Source organism: Salvelinus alpinus, chromosome 37 (assembly GCF_045679555.1).
Source record: "Salvelinus alpinus chromosome 37, SLU_Salpinus.1, whole genome shotgun sequence".
Lineage (NCBI taxonomy): Eukaryota > Metazoa > Chordata > Actinopteri > Salmoniformes > Salmonidae > Salvelinus > Salvelinus alpinus.
The window spans coordinates 14,048,073-14,067,959 of NC_092122.1; the positions used below are offsets into that span (position 1 = coordinate 14,048,073).

Consider the following 19,887-nt stretch of genomic DNA (forward strand, 5'->3'; position numbering starts at 1 on the left):
GGACCATCATGCACATTACATTGCCAATGTGAGACATTGAGTTCAGATTCACGTGTGGAGGTGTTGATGGTGGCGCAGGGCCGGTGGACAACGGCTAGAGCCTTTACTCCAAAGGCTATGGAGGTGATCCATTTTTTTCAACCATAATGGCTATGGATTGTTTGAATGCCTGGCGGGCAGACACAAGCATACACGCTGTCCCTTTAACCTCTGGAGTTCAGGCAGTGCTTGCCTGGAGAATGACATGAACAACAGGCTTCATCAGTATTTTCTGCTCATGGCTGTAGGTTAACCCACAACGCACGGTATTAAAGGAGATTGTGCTACACACACACTGGTGTTACGGTGGCCGTGTCTGACCTCGTTGCCCCCCAACTCATTTGCCCCCCCCCCCCCCCCTCGGACCACTGACAGTAACAGCTCATGGAAACAAACTTGTCTCTCAAGCAGGGCTATTGTTTTGGCTGCAGAGCATAAACCACAATGTATAGTTACAATCTCCCTGGACTTTTCCCCCCCTCTGCTTCAATCCTGGCCTTTTTCCATGGGAATCCCAGAGCCATATATGGTCATCCTCAGCAGCAGTGGAGGCAGAGTTCTCTGTGCAGCCGGGTTACTGCTCCCAACAGGGCTCATCTAGTGGAGGAACCCAGCTGGCCGGCCCGCAGCGCTTTCCCCGCCAACCCTTCCCCTGGCCTCCTGCAGTAGCTTTGTGCTTTTAAATCACACACACACATTCGCTCACTTGCTCCCTCTTTTTAATTTTCTCTCTCTCTCTCTCTCTCTCTCGCGAGCACACACACACACACACACACACACACACACACACACACACGCGCACACAGTAAGAAGGAATTCCTTTTGTGGAAGTGACTGCGTGCCTTTGAGCCGGTGACATAGCCCAGTAGGTGTGGCCAGAGCGTCACTCGAAGCGCTGAGGAGTATTACTTATCTGGGAAGTAATCCACTGCTATGCTAGACTGTGGCTTGGCTGCAGATATGCTAGGTGGCTGCGGAAAGGAAGCAAGCTTGCGAGGGAGAGAAAGGGGCCAGTGTTGGTCTCCAGGAGAAGCTGCTTTGTCTCCATACTGTTGCTTTAGAAGGGAGTAAAAGGTATTTTCCAAAAAGATAACAAGGGCTCCACAGTGGAGCCCATCTCCTGTTATTACATTTAGTTGCTGACTCAAAAAGCCAGCGGTCATATTTGGGTTGTACACGTGATATTTTAAAGCCAGGCCCATGATGGATGTTTTGCTATTTCTGACAGCTACTCAAATGTTGCACTGCCTTCATCTCTCTCCTCTGAAATTAGATTACCAGTTTCGTTTTCTCAAAAGGCCTGTGAGGCTTGTCTGAAACTTGAGAGAATGGTGATAGTTTCTACAGAAGAAAATACATCAGTTATACTTTTTTATGGTGTTGATATTGTGACGAATAATTCTGTCCTATTTTCAAAGGGCTCAAAGTGCTTGGTGGCTGTGCTGGTGCTTTGATCCCACCTGGAGAGAGAGCGAGGCCTGAGTCAGTCGTTATGGGTTTAAACAGCTGCTCAGTCACCACACTGTTCTCCACTCATGGCACTCAGTGTTTTGTTTGTCATCTGTTCTGAGCTGGTTCCTGTACTAAAACAGTTTCTAAAACCAGCACTGGATGTGCCAACACCCATACCTATGTTTCCTGATCAGGAGCCCACAATATAACCTACAGTTATGGCCCTGATATGATCCTGGTAACGTTACATTTGCTTTAGTCCTTTAGCAGATGCTCTTATCCATAGTGATTTACAGTAGTGAACCCACAACCCTATCGTTGCAAGTGCAATGCTCTACCAACTGAGCCACACTGGTACAAGTCACGTTGTCGGGAAATACACAGGGTCCTAGCCATGGCTACTAGTGGTTGGAATGACCTGTTGGAGACCTGTCTGCTGGTGGGTTGATACCAGGGTTTCCGTTAGCTGGGAGTAGCCAGCCTTTGTCTGATTTATTTAAAATAACTTAAAGCCGATAAGTACAATTTTGCCGGCCAATTGTCTGTGAGGAGTCCCATTGCAAAATAATAATTTTTTGCCTATTCATTGATGGAAATACCAGTCTGTAAAAATATGTTGACTGGTCATGCTTATCAGTCTATAGGTTAATTTGCATTATTTGGTGGAATTGTCACATGCATACAGAGCCCTTTGAGTGTAAAATCTGCCAGACAGCACAAGAGCTGCTGCTGCATCATTTGGGCTTTCAAGACAACTGGGAACTCTGAAAAATACAAGGTCAAATCATGTCAGTTTGGAAAGTCGGAGCGCTTGAAAGAGGCCTGAGATTCCGAGTTGGATATACTTACAAAATTATTTTTCCTAGTCCCTGCTATTTTATTACCCCCCCCCCCCCCCCCCCGCACTGAAGTCGGATTTCATAGCTCCCAGTTTTGAACGTGGCATCAAACTGCAACAGAAGGCAGGCTTCATCAGAATGTCACACACCGCTTTGCAGTGAGCTGGAGGCCGTATGCATTTTGAAAACTTATACTAAATTGTTTTAAACCTGAATGTTTTAATACATATTATCACATTTTATAAGTCTTACTTTGCTTCAAAGTAACCTATTGTCCTCTTTCTAAATTTCTAATGGATATTTTCATCTGTCACGTGAAACCGCTTGCATGTGCAGTGCCCTTGTGACAAGTGTTTCCCGCTAATTCCGTTATGGAACAAACATTCACGTGGAGCCTACTGAATTGTGTACATTGCTGCGCCTATAATGTAAAGAAATAAGTTTATCAACATTTAGAATCTAAACGTTCTGATCTGTTGCATCAGACTCGTTGCGTTAACTTTTTTTATTTAATGTTGTCTAGGCCTACTGGTTGTGTGAATTTGGGATCTACCGTTTTACAACTGTTCCAGAGTCTGTTTGCCATCGGAGGGCCCTGCCAGAGGAAGTGGTGGGAGGGGTCCTCAAGTGTCTTCTCCTTGATGTGGAGTGTTGCTAAAGTTAGCTTGGAGCGCTCTGCACGACCCCCCCCCCCCCCCCCACCGTATCAGTAGGAAGTACAGTGCCTTTTAAAGTATGGAAAAAGCCCTCTGTCCTTTTTCTGTACTGTGGGTGGGAGATGGGGTTTGGAAGCGGTCGCAGGTTCTTTATGTTGTATGAAATGTTTTCCTATTGTGTGACTTCATTGTAATAGATAGGAGAACCTGTATACATGGGCTAGGATACTATTTTTGGAGAAATACTCTTGGTTGGAGCATAATGGTTAAACACATTTGACAGTAAATGAATATCTAAAATGCATTGTGGTCATATTACATTATTTGTCAGACTTTGCAGTGTCGGCCTCAAGTCTGGTTATATGGATGACAGACACGCCATTAGCAAGAAGTTGTATTTTTTGAGGGGGAGATTGTGGGTTTTTCCACAGAAATGGCCACAAGGATAGCCACCCTGAAGTTTCAGTTCACTTAATGTAGGCTGTCTCCATTATATTTGTTGTATCCATTTAAGCTAACCTAATTATGGTTCATGGTGACCTATGCTTTCAACCTGTCCAATAATATATTCTGGAGATGAGCACTGGTACCTTTGCTGAGAGGTCTAGCACCAGAGAACAGTGTTTCTGTCCTTTGACCATAAGCGGTCATGAGAACAGTGGTGGGGTGAACAAAAACTCGGAACGTCCAAAAAGAGAAGGAACCCTTCTCTCCCCCTGTTCTCAAGATTAGCTGTTGATCTTGTACTTGCGAGGTCTGGTCTGTGCGCTGCCTCCGGGGGCTGTCTGAGCAACCCCAGTGTGCTTTAAATGAACTATTTTCTCTCTTTATTTATGTTTCTTACAAAGGCCCGACAAGACTGAACTCTCATCGTCTTCTGTTTTTGGTTGCCATGGCCCAGGCTCTCGTGGTGGGTGGGGGGGGGGCGCAAGTCATTGGTGCATTTTTGGTCGTGCTCTGAGAACAGCTTTGCCTATCTCTGCCCGCTAGCCAGGGCTCTTGAAATCCTCTATTTTAGCATTGGGCTGGTGCATATGGACACTATTTTTTCTGCTCTTAATGTTTCCATATTTATCTCTGCTGCTCAGGGTGGGTTCATTAAGTTAATCTATAGATAGTGCCCTGTAATCAGCCCCATATGGGTGCCCTAAATTGAAGAGAATGTGTGAGGCGCATAGGGCACTGCTTCACTTGCCTTGCGGTTGGAGAAAGTCTCGACTGCTGGGGGACAGTCAATCTTTGTAGCCTGAGCTTGTGAACACAGCCAGCATGGAGGCTACCTCCAAGCGTCTCTTCCAGCAGACGAGGTTGGTTCTGTCATGTGTATCTTATAAACGTTCTACTGGTTAGTTCCCTCTTTACTTCCAACTGTCTTCTCCATTAAACAACGTTTGACAAGGCCAGGACAGATGCAGAGAATTCACTTGCGGATATCATTTCCTGCAGTCAGCACATGGACAGCTAGCTAGCAGGACCATGATGTGGAGGCATTTGGCTGTGCTAACATTGTGGTTTACTGCGTGAACCCAGTGGGTTTTTGTATGGGTCAGGTTTCACTGGGGTGTTTAGGCTCTGCTCTCAGACTACAAGAGACAGCCTCTATCTCTTTTGTGAAGTGTGCACTCATAGCCACAGTCACTTCCTGGCACATGCCGGCTGACGCTCCACTAATGGGAATGGGTAATCGAATGTACACACACCCAATAAACACGCACAGGTTTGATTTAGGAGTACTTTTCAGTGTTTGAAAAGAGCATCGGTTACAACAGTCCTGTGTTGTAGTCTTTAAAGTACCCTCCAGTGAAAATAAGATGCTAAGTGTTCTGTCACTTAGCAGCACTGAGATTGAGTGCAGACTAGTTACACCTGTGGTAAATTCCCACACAGTTTCTCTAATCACAAGCAGGACTGGTAAGAATTGATCCACTATTATAAATAATTCCAGTAGCCGCATTTGAATAAAACGTAAATGTAGAGATTCTTAAGAACGGTACAGAGCTGTGTCTTTCATAGAAATGTAAAAAACAATATTGCAACTGGTAAGGATGATTACATCTCGATTTACTTGAACTTAATTAAACATAAATAAACAGACTGTTTTTCAGATGGAGAGGCAAGTACATTTTAAAGCTGCAATATGTAACCTTTGGACAAACTGACCAAATTCACATTGACAGATCTATAACTCACATTTCTTTCTCATTTGAAAGCAAGTCTAAGAAGCAGTAGATCTGTTCTGTTCTTTGTGCTATTTCTACGCTTCAAATAGCAGGAAATACAATATTTCTCTACACTAGCTTGTTTTGTCACAAACTGAAACTATTAAAATTATTAACCAGGAAATGGCGGAGCTATTTCTCCATAGTGCATCTCTAACTCTATAAAACAATGGGGGATCCTGTCATAATGTGCATCATTGATTCATTTACTACAGCTCTGTCAGTGTTCCCAGAAACCCTCTCTTCCTCCATTAGAGAAGGGCATTCCCAGAAAGGCCACGTTGCCTGCAGGCTAAGGCACCCGCTATGGAGGTGCTTTACATATCACTCTCGCATATATAGACAATTCACCTGGGCCGGAGGGGACATGCAGTTTGCCAGGATGGGATGGCATTTTCCCCGGCTCATACGGCTTTCGAGACCTGGCCCTGACTTTGGACTTCTCATCTGCAGGGATGGCTGGGGAGAGGGAGGCATCCCTGGTTTCAGGGTTAGCGGTGATCCAGCCCTTATAGTTAGACTCATAATGTAAACCATTGTAAAAACAATTTGACACAACCCGGTGCGTTCATGAGTTTTAGTGACAAATGTCAAAATATATAAGGTCGTCAAAGCAAATCTGAGAAATTAATTTATATGAATTTTGTAAGTGCAGATGGTTTGCTCAGTAGGAAATTAATATCCAACTAGTCAGTGACACCTGTTTTGAGTTTGACAGCAACTATGTGAGCTAAAGACACTGTCGTGGGATTTCCTATGTAGAAGAACCCCTTACCTTCCAATGACTCATGTGTAGCTTGTGAGCGTCATGGAGCAGAACATGTTACATGTGCGTGCTTGTTTGATATAGTTTGTAGCGCAAACCGTTCAGACTCTACAGACTTAAAAAGACCTGGCCCCAGGGCTTTTCGGGATCTGCTATTGTCTCAAACACCGTTAATCACACATGGTTGGTGTCTTCAGATTCAGAATAAATAGATGAATCCGATGGTACAGCCCAGGATTATTTTAAAAGGGGTTTGAAGTCCAAAACGCACCGGCGTTAGTGGGACTCATTGGTTTAAGAACATGCTGGAAGGGAAATGGAGAAATAGCCCCTGCTGCTATACTCAGCTGCTGTCTTCATGTTATGTCTGTTAGCACAACCCTCTTCAGTATTACTATCAACGACATCGCTCTGTGTGGTTGAGGAACACTGGACTTGAACTGCGAGTCATGATGTTACATTTATTTTGCGAGTTTGAGACACAGCTTTGCCCCCCCCCCCCCCCCCCCCGTCTGTGTTATGCAGACAAGGCCTGCTCTCTAGCTAGAACACTGGTCAAACAGTGTATGTTTCCTATGGAGTGCGAGTCAGTACATGTCTGCAGTGTTTCCCCTATATTCAATAAATTAAGTGTTACCCTTGACACTGCTGACAAAAGTTTCCCCCAGGATTGTCTGTGTGTGCAGAACAGGTCTGTTCGTCAGGCGTCAGTCGTGGTGTGAGGCGGGCTTTACTCACAATGTCTCCTGTTATTACCTACATTAATAGTCAGATTAGCTCCCTCTCTCTCCCCATAGTGTGTTTAGCATTCACATAAAGATGGCTTTGTCTGCCTTGTTCGGCTTTAACCACCGAAACACTGCTGAAATCCCCCGTCAGTAAAAAGTTGTTTCAACCCATTCCCGGTATTGCTCCCGTTGCATTTCTCAGCGGCTCCTATATTGGTCAAGGAATGCCCCCCCTCACTTTAAACAGTGGCAGTGTCCCTCCTGCGTCATTGGGTGTCTCTCGCAGGCCACTGAGCGATGCCTGGCTGCCCCTCTCTGTCTCTGAGCGGTGACAGAGTGGGGCAGCCAGGTATGCCACTTTCCCCACAGCTCTGCCAAAGGACTGTTTGCAAAGGATGAGACTCACCATCTCCGCTTTTTTTTGGTCCTCCTCGTCCTGTCCCCTTGGCTGCCATGCTACTCGTCCCTGCGATGTTGGCAGGAACTCTGGCACCTGTCAGCTACACACAATTACAGCCATTAAGAGATTACCATTGTTGGGCTCCTGTAGCCAGTGGGCTGTGCCTCTGTAGGGGATGACGCGGAGGAGAGGGGAGCATCAGGAACCAGCTGTGAGTTCTCCTTAAGGGGCATGGTAGCAGATTTGTATACAAATCAACTGACCTAAATTGCTACTACCTTAGTTGCCTATAGTATCAGTCACCTGCAGGTATGAGACTTCAGATGGTGCAGAACAACGGTCCAGCTGTTTGTATACAGTCTACAGTTAGCTACATTATTTTGGTTTCAGCATTTAGCAGACAGTCTCTTATCAAGAATGACTACAATGTATCTAAGGGATGGTAACACAGAGGGGTGACTGAACTCTTGACAGACAGACGGGCCTAGCGTCATCTTGTCACCCAGCCAGAGTGTGGTTGTGAGCAGCTGTGTGGGTTGCGCTCAGTGGAGTGCCGTCTGTCTGCCCTGCAGCAAAGTCAGAGGAGCCCAGCCAGCCAGTGAGTTAAAGGTGGATACGCACCTGGATACACTCTTTCAAGCAGCTGCCTGAACAGCTTTACATCCTACGACCGCCACACACATGTGGGATATGTCCCCATGAGGGAGAATTTTCCTTGTTTTACTATCCTTGCGGGGACTTTGAGGATATCAGGTATCCATGAGGATAGTAAAATACACACACACAGTCCCAGATAAGAGCAGCGAGGCACACGCAGACTCTTCTCCAGCCCTGGCCGATGCTGTAAACGGCCCAAATTTGGACAAGGATTCCAGCCAGATAGAGCTGTGACCCAAAGTCCGGTGTGTTTTCCCCCCTCGTCGCTTTTGAGGCTTCATAGCAGCTCGCAGAGAAAGTGGGAAACTTTACAGGCAGCTTTTAGAAAGGGGGGAACCCTCAAGGTCAGAAAGTTATCAAGAGATCAAGGTTATGGAACGCAAAGCAGGGAATTCAATTCCAGGTCCTGGGTCCGAAAAGGGATCCCAGAATGACATTTAACAGTAGTACTCTCATTCAGTCAAATGAGGGTGGGGGGGGGGGGGCCTTTCGGGCATTCCTGATTTGTGAAATCCACTTACTGTAATAACTGAGATCTGAAACTTGGCATCAAAAGTGAAAGGTTGTTTCACAAATTTTGTCCAGCTTTAATCCCGTCGTGCCTGTGTACAATGTTTTGCCCAGCCTGGCCTTGTTTCTTTGTTGACAGTCACCTTGTTATCTGGCTGACTTTGAAGCGGGTGACATTTTAACCCCTAGGTCGTCACTGAGGTCTCTAGATCTGGCCCAGCAGCCCCATGTCCTCTGAACAGAGTCAACTCCCTACGGCGATCTCACTCTCTCTCTCTCTCTCTCTCTGCTACAGATAGTTGGCCTTTGTCATCCCTTTTACTTCTCAGCCTCGGCAGGGAACGCCCCCAACATGTCATTTTATTGTATTGTTATGGTTTGTCTTGGGATGCAACTAAAATTAGCAGATTAGTCTTTACAGCCATTTTGTAGTGTCATTGCTTCGGCCTAATGCTTTGCCTTCTCAGGTTTGTGCTCCTTGCCTCTATCAAGTCTTGGCATGCGTATTTGAAGGAAAAGAAGGCTCCTTTTAGAATTTCTGACTTAATGGTTTCTTGTTCTTAATGCAAAGGATTCGCATATTCCTGAGGACTAAATACTACTGAGTCGAGTGTATAATGGCGAGTGTGTTTTGGGTAGCTCAATGGACTTTTCTGTCTAACCACATTTTGACTGGAGTGAAACATTGGTAATGTTGTCTAGAGCGGCACAAATCCATAGGTACAGCCTTTGAATGGGACAGCCTAAAAGAGGGAGTGAAAAGTCAAAATGTGCATATTTTTTGCATATGAGCTGTCAGAACACCCAATTACCCCCATCCCAACAGCAATAGTACACCTTGAGGTATTCCAAACACCTCGGCTATGTCCTGACATTTTGGCAACCCCGCCCACATACCTCAACAATTTCTGAAGAAGTGAGGTGCCTCTGTTAAAACGGGGTGTGAGGTAGCCCCTACTGACACCACCCACTCCCTGTCGGCGGGGTCAACCGGGGGTGTGCACACACACACACACACACGTGCTGGTTCCTGACACTGAGGAAGGCATCACACACAAACATAAGCCTACCTGCATGTCCCTGAAGGCTTGTGATTTTTCTCCTTTCGGGTTTCTTCACTGAAGTTTCTTAGTGTTAAATGTTGGACTTTTCTAACGTACTTTTTATTTCTCTCTCCCTCCCTTCAGGCGTGCATAGATGACAACGTGGACATGGTGACGTTCCTGGTGGAGCATGGGGCTGCCATCAACCAGCCCGACAATGAGGGCTGGATCCCCCTCCACGCCGCAGCCTCTTGTGGGTACATGGACATAGCAGAGTAAGTACAGCTGCTGGGCTGGAGGTGTCATGGCTGATGTGGCGAGGGTCCAGCTGGAAACTTTTATGGACCTCTAGGGAATGGCTGGTCTCTAGGCCACCCTCCCACACACACACACACATTACTGCATTGGAATAACCCCATTATGTACCAGCCCTTTCACATTGTTGCCTGACGACTGACCCTGAATTAAATTCTGCTGTTCTGATCGCTACATACATGATCGTCGTATACATTCATCGTGGAGAAGAAATGTCCGTTTGGCTGGCGCGACATGGATGGCTAGCCAGGCAATTCACCTTGAGCAAACCCATTTTTCTCAATGGAGGCAATGACTCACAGGCACATCAATAATCAATGGTCAGTTTTTTTCCCTCCAATTTAACAAGTGTTTATTTTGTATCGCCAAGTGTTACAAGGCTATTCCCTGAGGTTTATGGCTGGTTGAACACGTAATTGTGCGAATTCCTTTTCATTTGGAGAATATCCATTACCCTCCCCAGACACATTTAGTTGTAAATCACTAGTCAGGTTAGGTCATCAATTATCGATTTTCTATTCAATCATCTTAGACTATGAAATGCAATGCTAATCAATTCAATCCTAATAGCTACTTCTTATGGAGTAGACAGCCTAAACTTGTCAGGGGTCACTGTTTTCAATGGTCTGTTTCTCCAAGGTGCATGATTACATGTTGATTGGGGCAACCGCCTGTCAGATGGCCCCAACAACCTCGCACAAGTTCCTTGTGATGTAATCAATATAGAGAAATCGGGGGTAACCTCCGGCATCAGTCATGACTCCAGTTGCTTTCCAATCCTTTCTTTCATTGTCCTTTTGAGGTAAGAAGGCTGTTTAAAGGGATCAGAAACCGGGCCGGCAAGTAGGGAGATATTATCAATAGATATTTTCAACAGGCTGAGAGCTGAAGGAGCTCACTTGCACTCATTGTGCAGTGACCTGTTTTACTTATCTGTATTATATTACAGGAGCCTGGCATGAGCGTTGTTATCCCACAATCGCACCCTGTGCAGTCTTGCTGCCCAAGTTAGAGTAGAATTATCATACTACGCTACCAACGTTATTGATTGACAAATTGTGCCTTTTTATGGTGTTTCATCAGCTGCAATTGGTTGTTGTAATTCCAAGAGCCACCTTGTACATATTACCGGAAAGTTTTATCCTTCAGAGTTCCCTCTCACCCCTACGGCAAATTATTTATTAAAAATAAGTAAAACAGCTGTTGAATGTTCAGTTTAATCATTTTCATACAGTGGGGAGTCTACCTTATTGCCTCATTTTCTCCATATCAGGGCTGGGCTGTTGAAGACAAGGGCTCTCTTTACTTTCACACAATGCAATGAGGAATGAAGGAGAAATGTGAAGGGCCTTGTCTGATATGGATGACTAATGGAGTGCTCTGGTCTTGGGCGACTCTGGGACCTGATGTGGGTGGTAGGAGCACATAGCAGCGCCATTTTGGCCCACAACACTGTCCCCGTCATTCCCATAATGAGGCCCACAGAGCCGGAAAGGCAATGGCAGCCTTTTGCGCCAGGCCCGTTGGTGTCAAACCCACAACCATCCGATGGCAGTAGTTCTGAGCGATTAACCAACACTTTTGTTTTTTTTAACAACTCATTGAATTCCATTTAGTTTTTCTGTGAGCTCAATGCACAGTTTGTCTCGAAATCGGATCAAGTCCGAACTGTGATGTAGTAGGGAGTTGCAGTTTCCAACAGGCCAATATTATACATAGTTTAGCGCAGAAAACATGGTAATGACTATAATCCATTGCGAGACTACTTGTCCAGTCTATAGTACAGACCGTCTGTGGGGCAGACCGAGAGAAGAGACGAGAACACTTCGTGGTATCTCTACCTGAAAATACATGATCTATGTGATAGTTGGTATTCAGGAGTCATAAAAGTAGGCTTTATTTACTTTGACAATATCTATTTTTTATTTTTTTTTACAGACAGCATAGGCAGCAGCTCTATAGAGATGAGGACTTGGAATGAAATTAGTCATCAAATGAAACAAATGTAATATAGAGAACTGAAATATTTTATTAAAGTAATGTAAAATTATTTTATACATAATAAGCAGTTGGGCTGGGTGGTATACGGTATTGATGCACAGACCGATTTGGATTTTTACTTCACCCTCTAACAGTATTTCAATGTTTGGTTTGTTGAATGTGAGGCACAACACCAGCGTGTCCGTAATGTCCATTTTTATAGTTCACTCCATTTGCAAGTCGTCTCTCCCGCTCCTGCATTCCGCTTCCCACACCAAGCCCTGCCCCCTGTCACTCAAGGAGAGCAGTTGTTGGTGTTGCTTGGGCGTGTAGTCATGAGCACTTCACTTGCTGTTTACTCTGGAGCTAATGCTAACTGCTGGTTAGCTGGCTAGCTAAATGTAATCGGAGTTGGAGCAAACCTAATGGCTAATTACAGCCTGAAACCAGTGCTGGTGTAGGCATAGATCTGCATGTTTGTGTAATGGTATCTACTAAATCAGAGGAAAAGGTGAAGTATGAATATGTTAGCTAGCTAGCTACGTAAAGGGAAACATAACTTCGTATAGGGATCCCTGGGAAACACTGACCAACACTTTGGTTCCTTTCCTTACACACGTCTTCCCTGGCTTATTAATTTGTGTCAAACAACTATGCATTCAAAGTGCTGCCCACTATATCCCAACTATTGAATTACAATCATTATATTTCCATGATTCCAACAGTACACCAATAACCTATGCCTAGATATCTCTTATTTTTGTATTTTGTTATACATGCATGCATACATACTAGAGGTCGACCGATTATGATTTTTTTCAGTGCCGATACCGATTTTATTGGAGGACCAAAAACAATTACAACAATACTGAATGAACAATGAACACTTATTTTAACTTAATATAATACATCAAGAAAATCTATTTAGCCTCAAATAAATAATGAAACATGTTCAATTTGGTTTAAATAATGCAAAAACAGCATTGAAGAAAAAGTGCAATATGTGTAATGTCAAAAAGCTAACGTTTAAGTTCCTTGCTCAGAACATATGAAAGCTGGTGGTTCCTTTTAACATGAGTCTTCAATATTCCCAGGTAAGAAGTTTTAGGTTGTAGTTATTATAGGACTATTTCTCTCTACCATTTTATTTCATATACCTTTGACTATTGGATGTTCTAATAGGTACTTTATTGCCAGCCTAATCTCGGGAGATGATAGGCTTGAAGTCATAAACAGCGCAATGCTTGAAGCACAGCGAAGAGCTGCTGGCAAATGCAGGAAAGTGCTGTTTGAATGAATGCTTACGAGCCTGCTGCTGCCTACCACCGCTCAGTCAGACTGCTCTATCAAATCCTAGACTTAATTATAATATAATAACACACAGAAATACGAGCCGTAGCTCATTAATATGGTCAAATCCGGAAACAATAATTTCGAAAACAAAACGTTTATTCTTTCAGTGAAATACGGAACCATTCCGTATTTTATTTCACGAGTGGCATCCATAAGTCAAAATATTGCTGTTACATTGCACAAACCTTCAATGTTATGTCATAATTACGTAAAATTCTGGCAAATTAGTTCGCAAACGAGCCAGGCGGCCCAAATTGTTGCATATACCCTGACTCTGCGTGCAATGAACGCAAGAGAAGTGACACAATTTCCCTAGTTAAAAGAAATGCATGTTAGCAGGCAATATTAACTAAATATGCAGGTTTAAAAATGTATACTTGTGTATTGATTTTAAGAAAGGTGTTGATGTTTATGGTTAGGTACACATTGGTGCAACGACAGTGCTTTTTTCGCGAATGCGCTTGTTAAATCACCCGTTTGGCGAAGTAGGCTGTGATTCAATGATGATAAATTAACAGGCAACGCAGGACAAGCTAGATAAACTAGTAATATCAACACTGTAGTTAACTAGTGATTATGTTTGATCGTTTTTTTAATAAGATAAGTTTAATGCTAGCTAGCAACTTACCTTGGCTCCTTGCGGCACTCACGTAACAGGTAGTCAGCATGCCACGCAGTCTCCTCGTGGAGTGCAAAGTAATCGGCCATAATCGGTGTCCAAAAATGCTAATTACGATTGTTATAAACTTAATCGGCCCTAATTAATCGGTCGACCTCGAATACATACATACACACAGTTGAAGTCGGAAGTTTACATACACCTTAGCCAAACAAATTTAAACTCAGTTTTTTCCAATTCCTGACATTTAATCCTAGTAAATATTCCCTGTTTTACACAGAACCCAAGCTGGCTGCGCGCGTGCGCCATCGTGCATAAATGTAAGGTTAAAATATAAAAAACTCTGAACCAATTACATTAATTTGGGGACAGGTCGAAAAGCATTAAACATGTATGGCAATTTAGCTATCTAATTTGTCCTATTTAGCTAGCTTGCTGTTGCTAGCTAATTTGTCCTGGGATATAAACATTGAGTTATTTTATCTGAAATGCATAAGGCCCTCCACTCCGACATTTAATCCACACACACAACTGTCAACCGAATCGTTTCTTGGCATCTCTCCTCCTTCCAGGCCTTTTCATCTTTGAACTTATATGGTGATTGGCATCTAAACTTTCATAGTATTACCACGCCGACCGGCAACAAAGTTCGTCTTTCAATCACCCTGCTTCTATAAACCAATGAGGAGATGGGAGAGGCAGGACTTGCAGAGCGATCTGCGTCAGAAATAGAAATGAATTATATTTTAGCCCTTGGCAACGCAGACGCTCGCGAGCAGTGTGGGTGCAATAATTGAATAACATAGGTTCCTACATTAATTTTGCAATGCGAGCTGTGTAGTCAGAGTATTAGGTCAGTTAGGATCACCACTTTATTTAAAAAATGTGAAATGTCAGAATAATAGTGATTCTTATTTATTTCATCACATTCCCAGTGGGTTAGAAGTTTACATACACCAAATTAGTATTTGGTAGCATTGCCTTTAAATTGTTTAACCTGGGTCAAACATTTTGGGTAGCCTTCCACAAGCTTCTCACAATAAGTTGGGTGAGTTTTGGCACATTCCTCCTGATAGAGCTGGTATAACTGAGTCAAGTTTGTTTCTCAGAGGTTAAACTAATGGACTGTCATTTTTCTTTGATCATTTGAGCTGTTCTTGCCATAATTTAGACTTAGCCCTGTGATAAAATACCTTCTGTATAGTACCTTTCCACAACACAACTGATTGGACATTCCAAAAATGTTCTTTTAACATGGCACACCTGTTAGTTGAAATGCATTCCAGGTGACTACCTCATGAAGCTTGTTGAGAGAATGGCAAGAGTGTGTAAAGTTGTTATCAAGGCAAAGGGTTTGTTTAACCCTTTTTTTTGGTTACTACATGATTGCATATGTTATTTCATAGTTTTGAGGTCTTCACTATTATTTTACAATGTAAAAATAAAGAACCCCTGGAAATGAGTAGGTGTACAGTACCAGTCAAAAGTTTGGACATCTCATGATATGCTGTTTTTACCATATCTCCCAGCCCTAATAAGCAGTATTGTGCAGTCACCACCATCTTGCGACCTTTTGTTAATAGTTTTATTCTGTGTTACAGCATTCAACCCACAAAAAAAAAGCTTTCTAAATCAAAAGCCATAATTTATTTTTATCAAACCCAACCGATCTCAAAAAGCACATTGCGCGGCAGTAGATGGCAGGGTGAACTCCTAACCACAAGGCCCAACCACACCTTGTAAAACCCAGCTAAAATGGGGCGAAAGTGAATTCAAAGACAATGTGGAACTCTAAAATGTAACGGCGGTCGCTGAATCTCCATTACGAGGGAAGTTACCGGAATGTGCCGGTTTCAAGTGGTGTGTTCTAATGAGAAGGGTCTGCGTCTCTCCACGGCTCTAATTGGTAGCAGCAGGAGTCAAGATCTCCTGCTGTTCCAAGAGCCTCTTGAATCAGCCAGCGCAGGGCGAGAAATCCGCGAGGAAAAGATAATTGGAGCGTGATTGACCACAAAAGGGTGAATCACTGGGCTAATTATGCAGTGAATATGTGTGAACTAGTTGTCTGATTAGAGGCAGGGTACTAGAATGACAGCATGAACCCCCTCTCAGGTGGTTAGGTCAGTGGAGGGATACAACAGTAAACCCCTCAGGTGAATATGGTGTAATGGCAGACTGCAATTTGGGTTGTTTCTTGATATCAGGAACCTGCCATTGGTCAGTTCCGGCCTTATGCAACTGATGGTTTCTCAACACAGATTTGTTTACACAGCAGGTTAGGTGAATTAGCATGGCAGGTTAGGAGACTGTTAAGGTTAGGAAAAGGGTTAGGCTTAGCTTCAATGCCACAGTTGTTAACCAAATAAAAATGTTATTTGTCACATGCGCTGAATACAACCGTTGTGGACTTTACCGTGAAATGCTTACTTACAAGCCCTTAACCAACAATGCAGTTCAAGAAATAGTTACAGGGGTACTGTTACGGAGTCAGTGTGTGGGGTACAGGTTGAGGTAATATTGTACATGTGTGTAGGGGTAAAGTGACTGCATAGATGATAAACAGCGAGTAGCAGCAGTGTAAAAGCAAAGTGGGGGGGTGTCAATGTAAATTGTCCAGGTGGCAATTTGATACATTTCTCAGCAGTCTTGTGCCTTCAGGGTAGAAGCTGTTAAGGAGCCTTTTGGACCTAGACTCTGTTCTCTGGTACCACTTGCCGTGCGGTAGCAGAGAGAAGTCTATGTAGGTAACTGGAGTCTTTGACAAACATTTTTTTTGGGGCAATCCTCTGACATTGCCTAGTGTATATGTCCTGGATGGCAGGAAGCTTGGTCCCAGTCATGTACGGGGCCATACGCACTACCCTCTAGTGCCTTACGGTCGGATGCCGAGCAGTTGCCATACCAGGTGGTGATGCAATCAGGATGATTTGGGGACCCATGCCAAATCTTTTCAGGCTCTTGATTGGGAAAAGGTGTTGTCGTGCCCTCTTCATGACTGTCTTGGTGTGTTTGTACTATGATCCTTTGTTGGGGATGTAGACACCAAGGAACTTGAAGCTTTCAACCTGCTCCACTACAGCCCCATCAATGTGAACCACTGTTGTCCCCAACGAGAAAAATGGCAACAGACCAATGGCGAGCTTCAATGGGTGTAACTTCATATCAAGAAACCCCTATATCAGAAAACGCCCCTATTTGCGCTCTAAAATTACACCATTCTCCCGCAGGTGGTTAGGTCAGTAGAGGAATACAGCATGAAACCCATAGGGTGGAGAGGTACAGTGTGAAACTCCTTGGGTGGTTAGGTCAGTGGAGGGATATGTGCTTAGCCTTTCCCAAGGTGTTTGATTTCTGCTACCAGTGGGTTGTGACCAGGGTTTCCATTAGCTGGTAAAAGCTGGCTTTCGGATTTTAAAATGCAGGTAAATAAATGAAATAGCCGATGAATAAAATTGGCGGCGGCCAATTGTCCTAGCGATGAAAATCCCATTGTGAAATAATGCATTTTTTGCCTATTCATTGATGGAAAATCTGTCAGACAGCGCAAGATCTTCTGCTACAGCATCTCAAACAGCAAATGAATAGGCAACAGAAGGCAGGCTTCATCAGCGTGTCGCACTTTGCAATGATCTGGAGGCAGTATGCAATTTGAGAACATATACTTAATTGTTTGAAACCTGAACCTTTTACTTCAAAGTAGCCTAGCCAAAATCGGACCATATCCGTAGAGGAAATTATTTTATGAACATCCTTTCCTTGTCCAGTAGCCAAAGGCACAGTCCTAGTCATATTAGCAACCCATGCTAGTTGTTGCATATTAAATCTCCCTTCTTAATGTCTAATATATATATATTTTCATCTGTCACTTTTAGGGCTGACCCCATTTAGTTGACTGTTCGATAGGCTGTTGGTTGACAGATTTATTTTAGTCAAGCAGTAGCTAATAATAATCACCATGGTGTACAAGACAACTGTCTGATTCACGCCTGTCTGAGGGGACTGATCCATTGAGGCCTTGGATGGCACAGTCATCAGACTAAGACGTGCTACTGAAATTGTATATGGTTACAGCACGATACACACCGATGTTCTGGGGTGGTTGCTGCAGCAGGGAGGACTAGCCAGGCCCGGCACAATCAAATCAATTGCGGTCCGACTCCCTCATTTGTATTATTTAATCAAGCTTAACACATCAGACAAGATCAGTGCATATAGTTGATTTTATTAAAACACATAGGATGTCTATATGGAAAAATACACTTAACATTTCGACCTATCAATTGGTTGAAATAACAGACTCTGACAGCCTATTTATTTTAGTCGGACAGCCCTATTCACGTTAAACCGCTAGCATGTGCGGTGCGCTTTTGACAATGGTGTTTTCGCAATTGTGTTATGGAATAAACATTTGCTCATAGCCTAATGCGTTGTGTGTGTTGCTGTGCTTATAATGTGAAGAAATAATAGTTTTATCAACATTTAAGCAAAATGTTCTGATATGTTGCATCACTCATTGCTTTTTAACGTGTTTTATTTTATGTAGCCTAGACCTACTGGTTGTATGACTGTGTGAGATCATCCTACAATTGTTCCACAGTCTGTTTGGAATACGCTATTTATTTTTCTACAAGCTGACCAATAGAATAGGTCACTTTTTCTACTATGGGGGTTAGTAGATTGACAAAGGCTAGTGATTTTGCTTCTTTGTTGTCTTGTTGACTGAGGAAAAGTAAATGTGGATGATTTTTCAAAGTGCGACTCAGAATTTGGTGAAGACCACGCATTGTTCATCCTCGACTTGTATGTTCTGTTAATATGAATTACCATAATCTAAATGTGATTTCTGTCATTTTGAGCACCGTCCGGTAAATTTTTATATGCTGCCGGTCAAATATCCGTCGCCACATTTTCGTAACGGAATACCTGGTTATGACGTACAGGTTTTCATAATATATTCACTCGACTGTTTCCCTGCAGGTGAAGAACAAATTGACAGAGTTATGGTAATTTGTAAATGCATCTATTTTCCAATCCTCGTAAATGTGTCAATTTCATAGGCCTACAGCAGTAGCTTATATAGGCCTAATACATAGAATGAGATGGACATGATTTCCTAGGCATTTTGATTTAACTTGATTTAACCTGGGTTAAATAAGAGACTTGATCCATCCATATTGATTCAGTGAAGAATGAATTTACTACTACTGAGTGTTACTAATACTACTTGGACTACTACTTACCTGTCCTAAGTAAGTGTGTGTGTTTGTGCAGGTATCTGATTGGCCAGGGAGCCAGCGTGGGGGTGGTGAACAGTGAGGGGGAGACACCACTGGACATCGCTGAGGAGGAGGCCATGGAGGAGCTCCTGAAGAATGAGATCAACCGACAAGGTACAGACAGACCGCAGCACTGACTCACTCGGTCTGCCCCACACTGACCTGCTAATCAACAACAACTCTTTCACTTCTGCTTTCAGTTGAACCATTGCCGGTCAAACATTGTCCACCAAGCACATCATTAATGGGGCTTTTTACATCTATGTAATTGGAAGGGATGTGCCTAAAACGACATAATGGAAATGTTTTTCATTAAGTTTTCAAATTAGATTACTTTTTAATGACAAACGAGTGCTGCTACTTTGCTAGCATCATTCTGTGTTTGCTACATACCAGGCAGTTATGCGCTGCCTTTCCAAATAGACGGTTAAGGGATGAGAGGTTGTGTGAGTGTGCGCAGTGGATCGTGGTACATGCATCTAGGCCGCTGTGGCCTCCGGTCATATCAGGAAGCAGGCCTCCAGTGGCGTGCACTCAGCTTGGTTCAATAGCACTACAGCCTCCATGGCCAACACCTCACTGGTCTAGTCTAATTCCCCCTTTACTACTTCACCCAATACCAGTACATGATGTCCAGGTATGTCATGCATGTACCGTGTCATAAAGCATTTATGAAATCAAGTGAGACCCAGTCCCGGCAGCTTTGCCTCGGTGGAGAAGTTACATAATGGAGTTTAATGCGATCCACTTAAACTCTGGGTTTCTCTTTGTGGTGAGTCTAAACTGGATGGAAGGCTTTTTCTATTTTTAGCCCTCTGTGTTGTTGAGATGATGAAATGTACCCCCCCCCCCCCCCGTCTGAGGCCTTGTTCAGACGTGCTAATGGCCCCGGGGACAAACCGCTCCTCTGCTCATGATGTAGCTGCGTTGTCGGAAGATTATGGCGTTCTCGTTCACCTAGTAGCCATTCCAAATGCACCTCATCAAATCCACTAAGTGTGGCTGGACACCTTTGCGCTGTTTACGTTGTTAGCC

At 43.7% G+C, this 19,887-nt stretch overlaps 1 protein-coding gene across 13 annotated transcripts in view; it reads left to right on the forward strand.

Annotated features, from left to right (window-relative positions):
* The window catches only part of LOC139566069 (protein phosphatase 1 regulatory subunit 12A-like), a 69,028-nt gene that overhangs the window by 11,955 nt on the left and 37,186 nt on the right, over nt 1-19,887 (forward strand). For all 13 annotated transcript variants that reach the window (XM_071386945.1, XM_071386939.1, XM_071386934.1 and 10 more), the window contains exons 2-3: nt 9,454-9,584; nt 18,848-18,966. In XM_071386945.1, the coding sequence (XP_071243046.1) occupies nt 9,454-9,584; nt 18,848-18,966 (250 nt within the window). The remainder of the gene's footprint in view (nt 1-9,453; nt 9,585-18,847; nt 18,967-19,887) is intronic.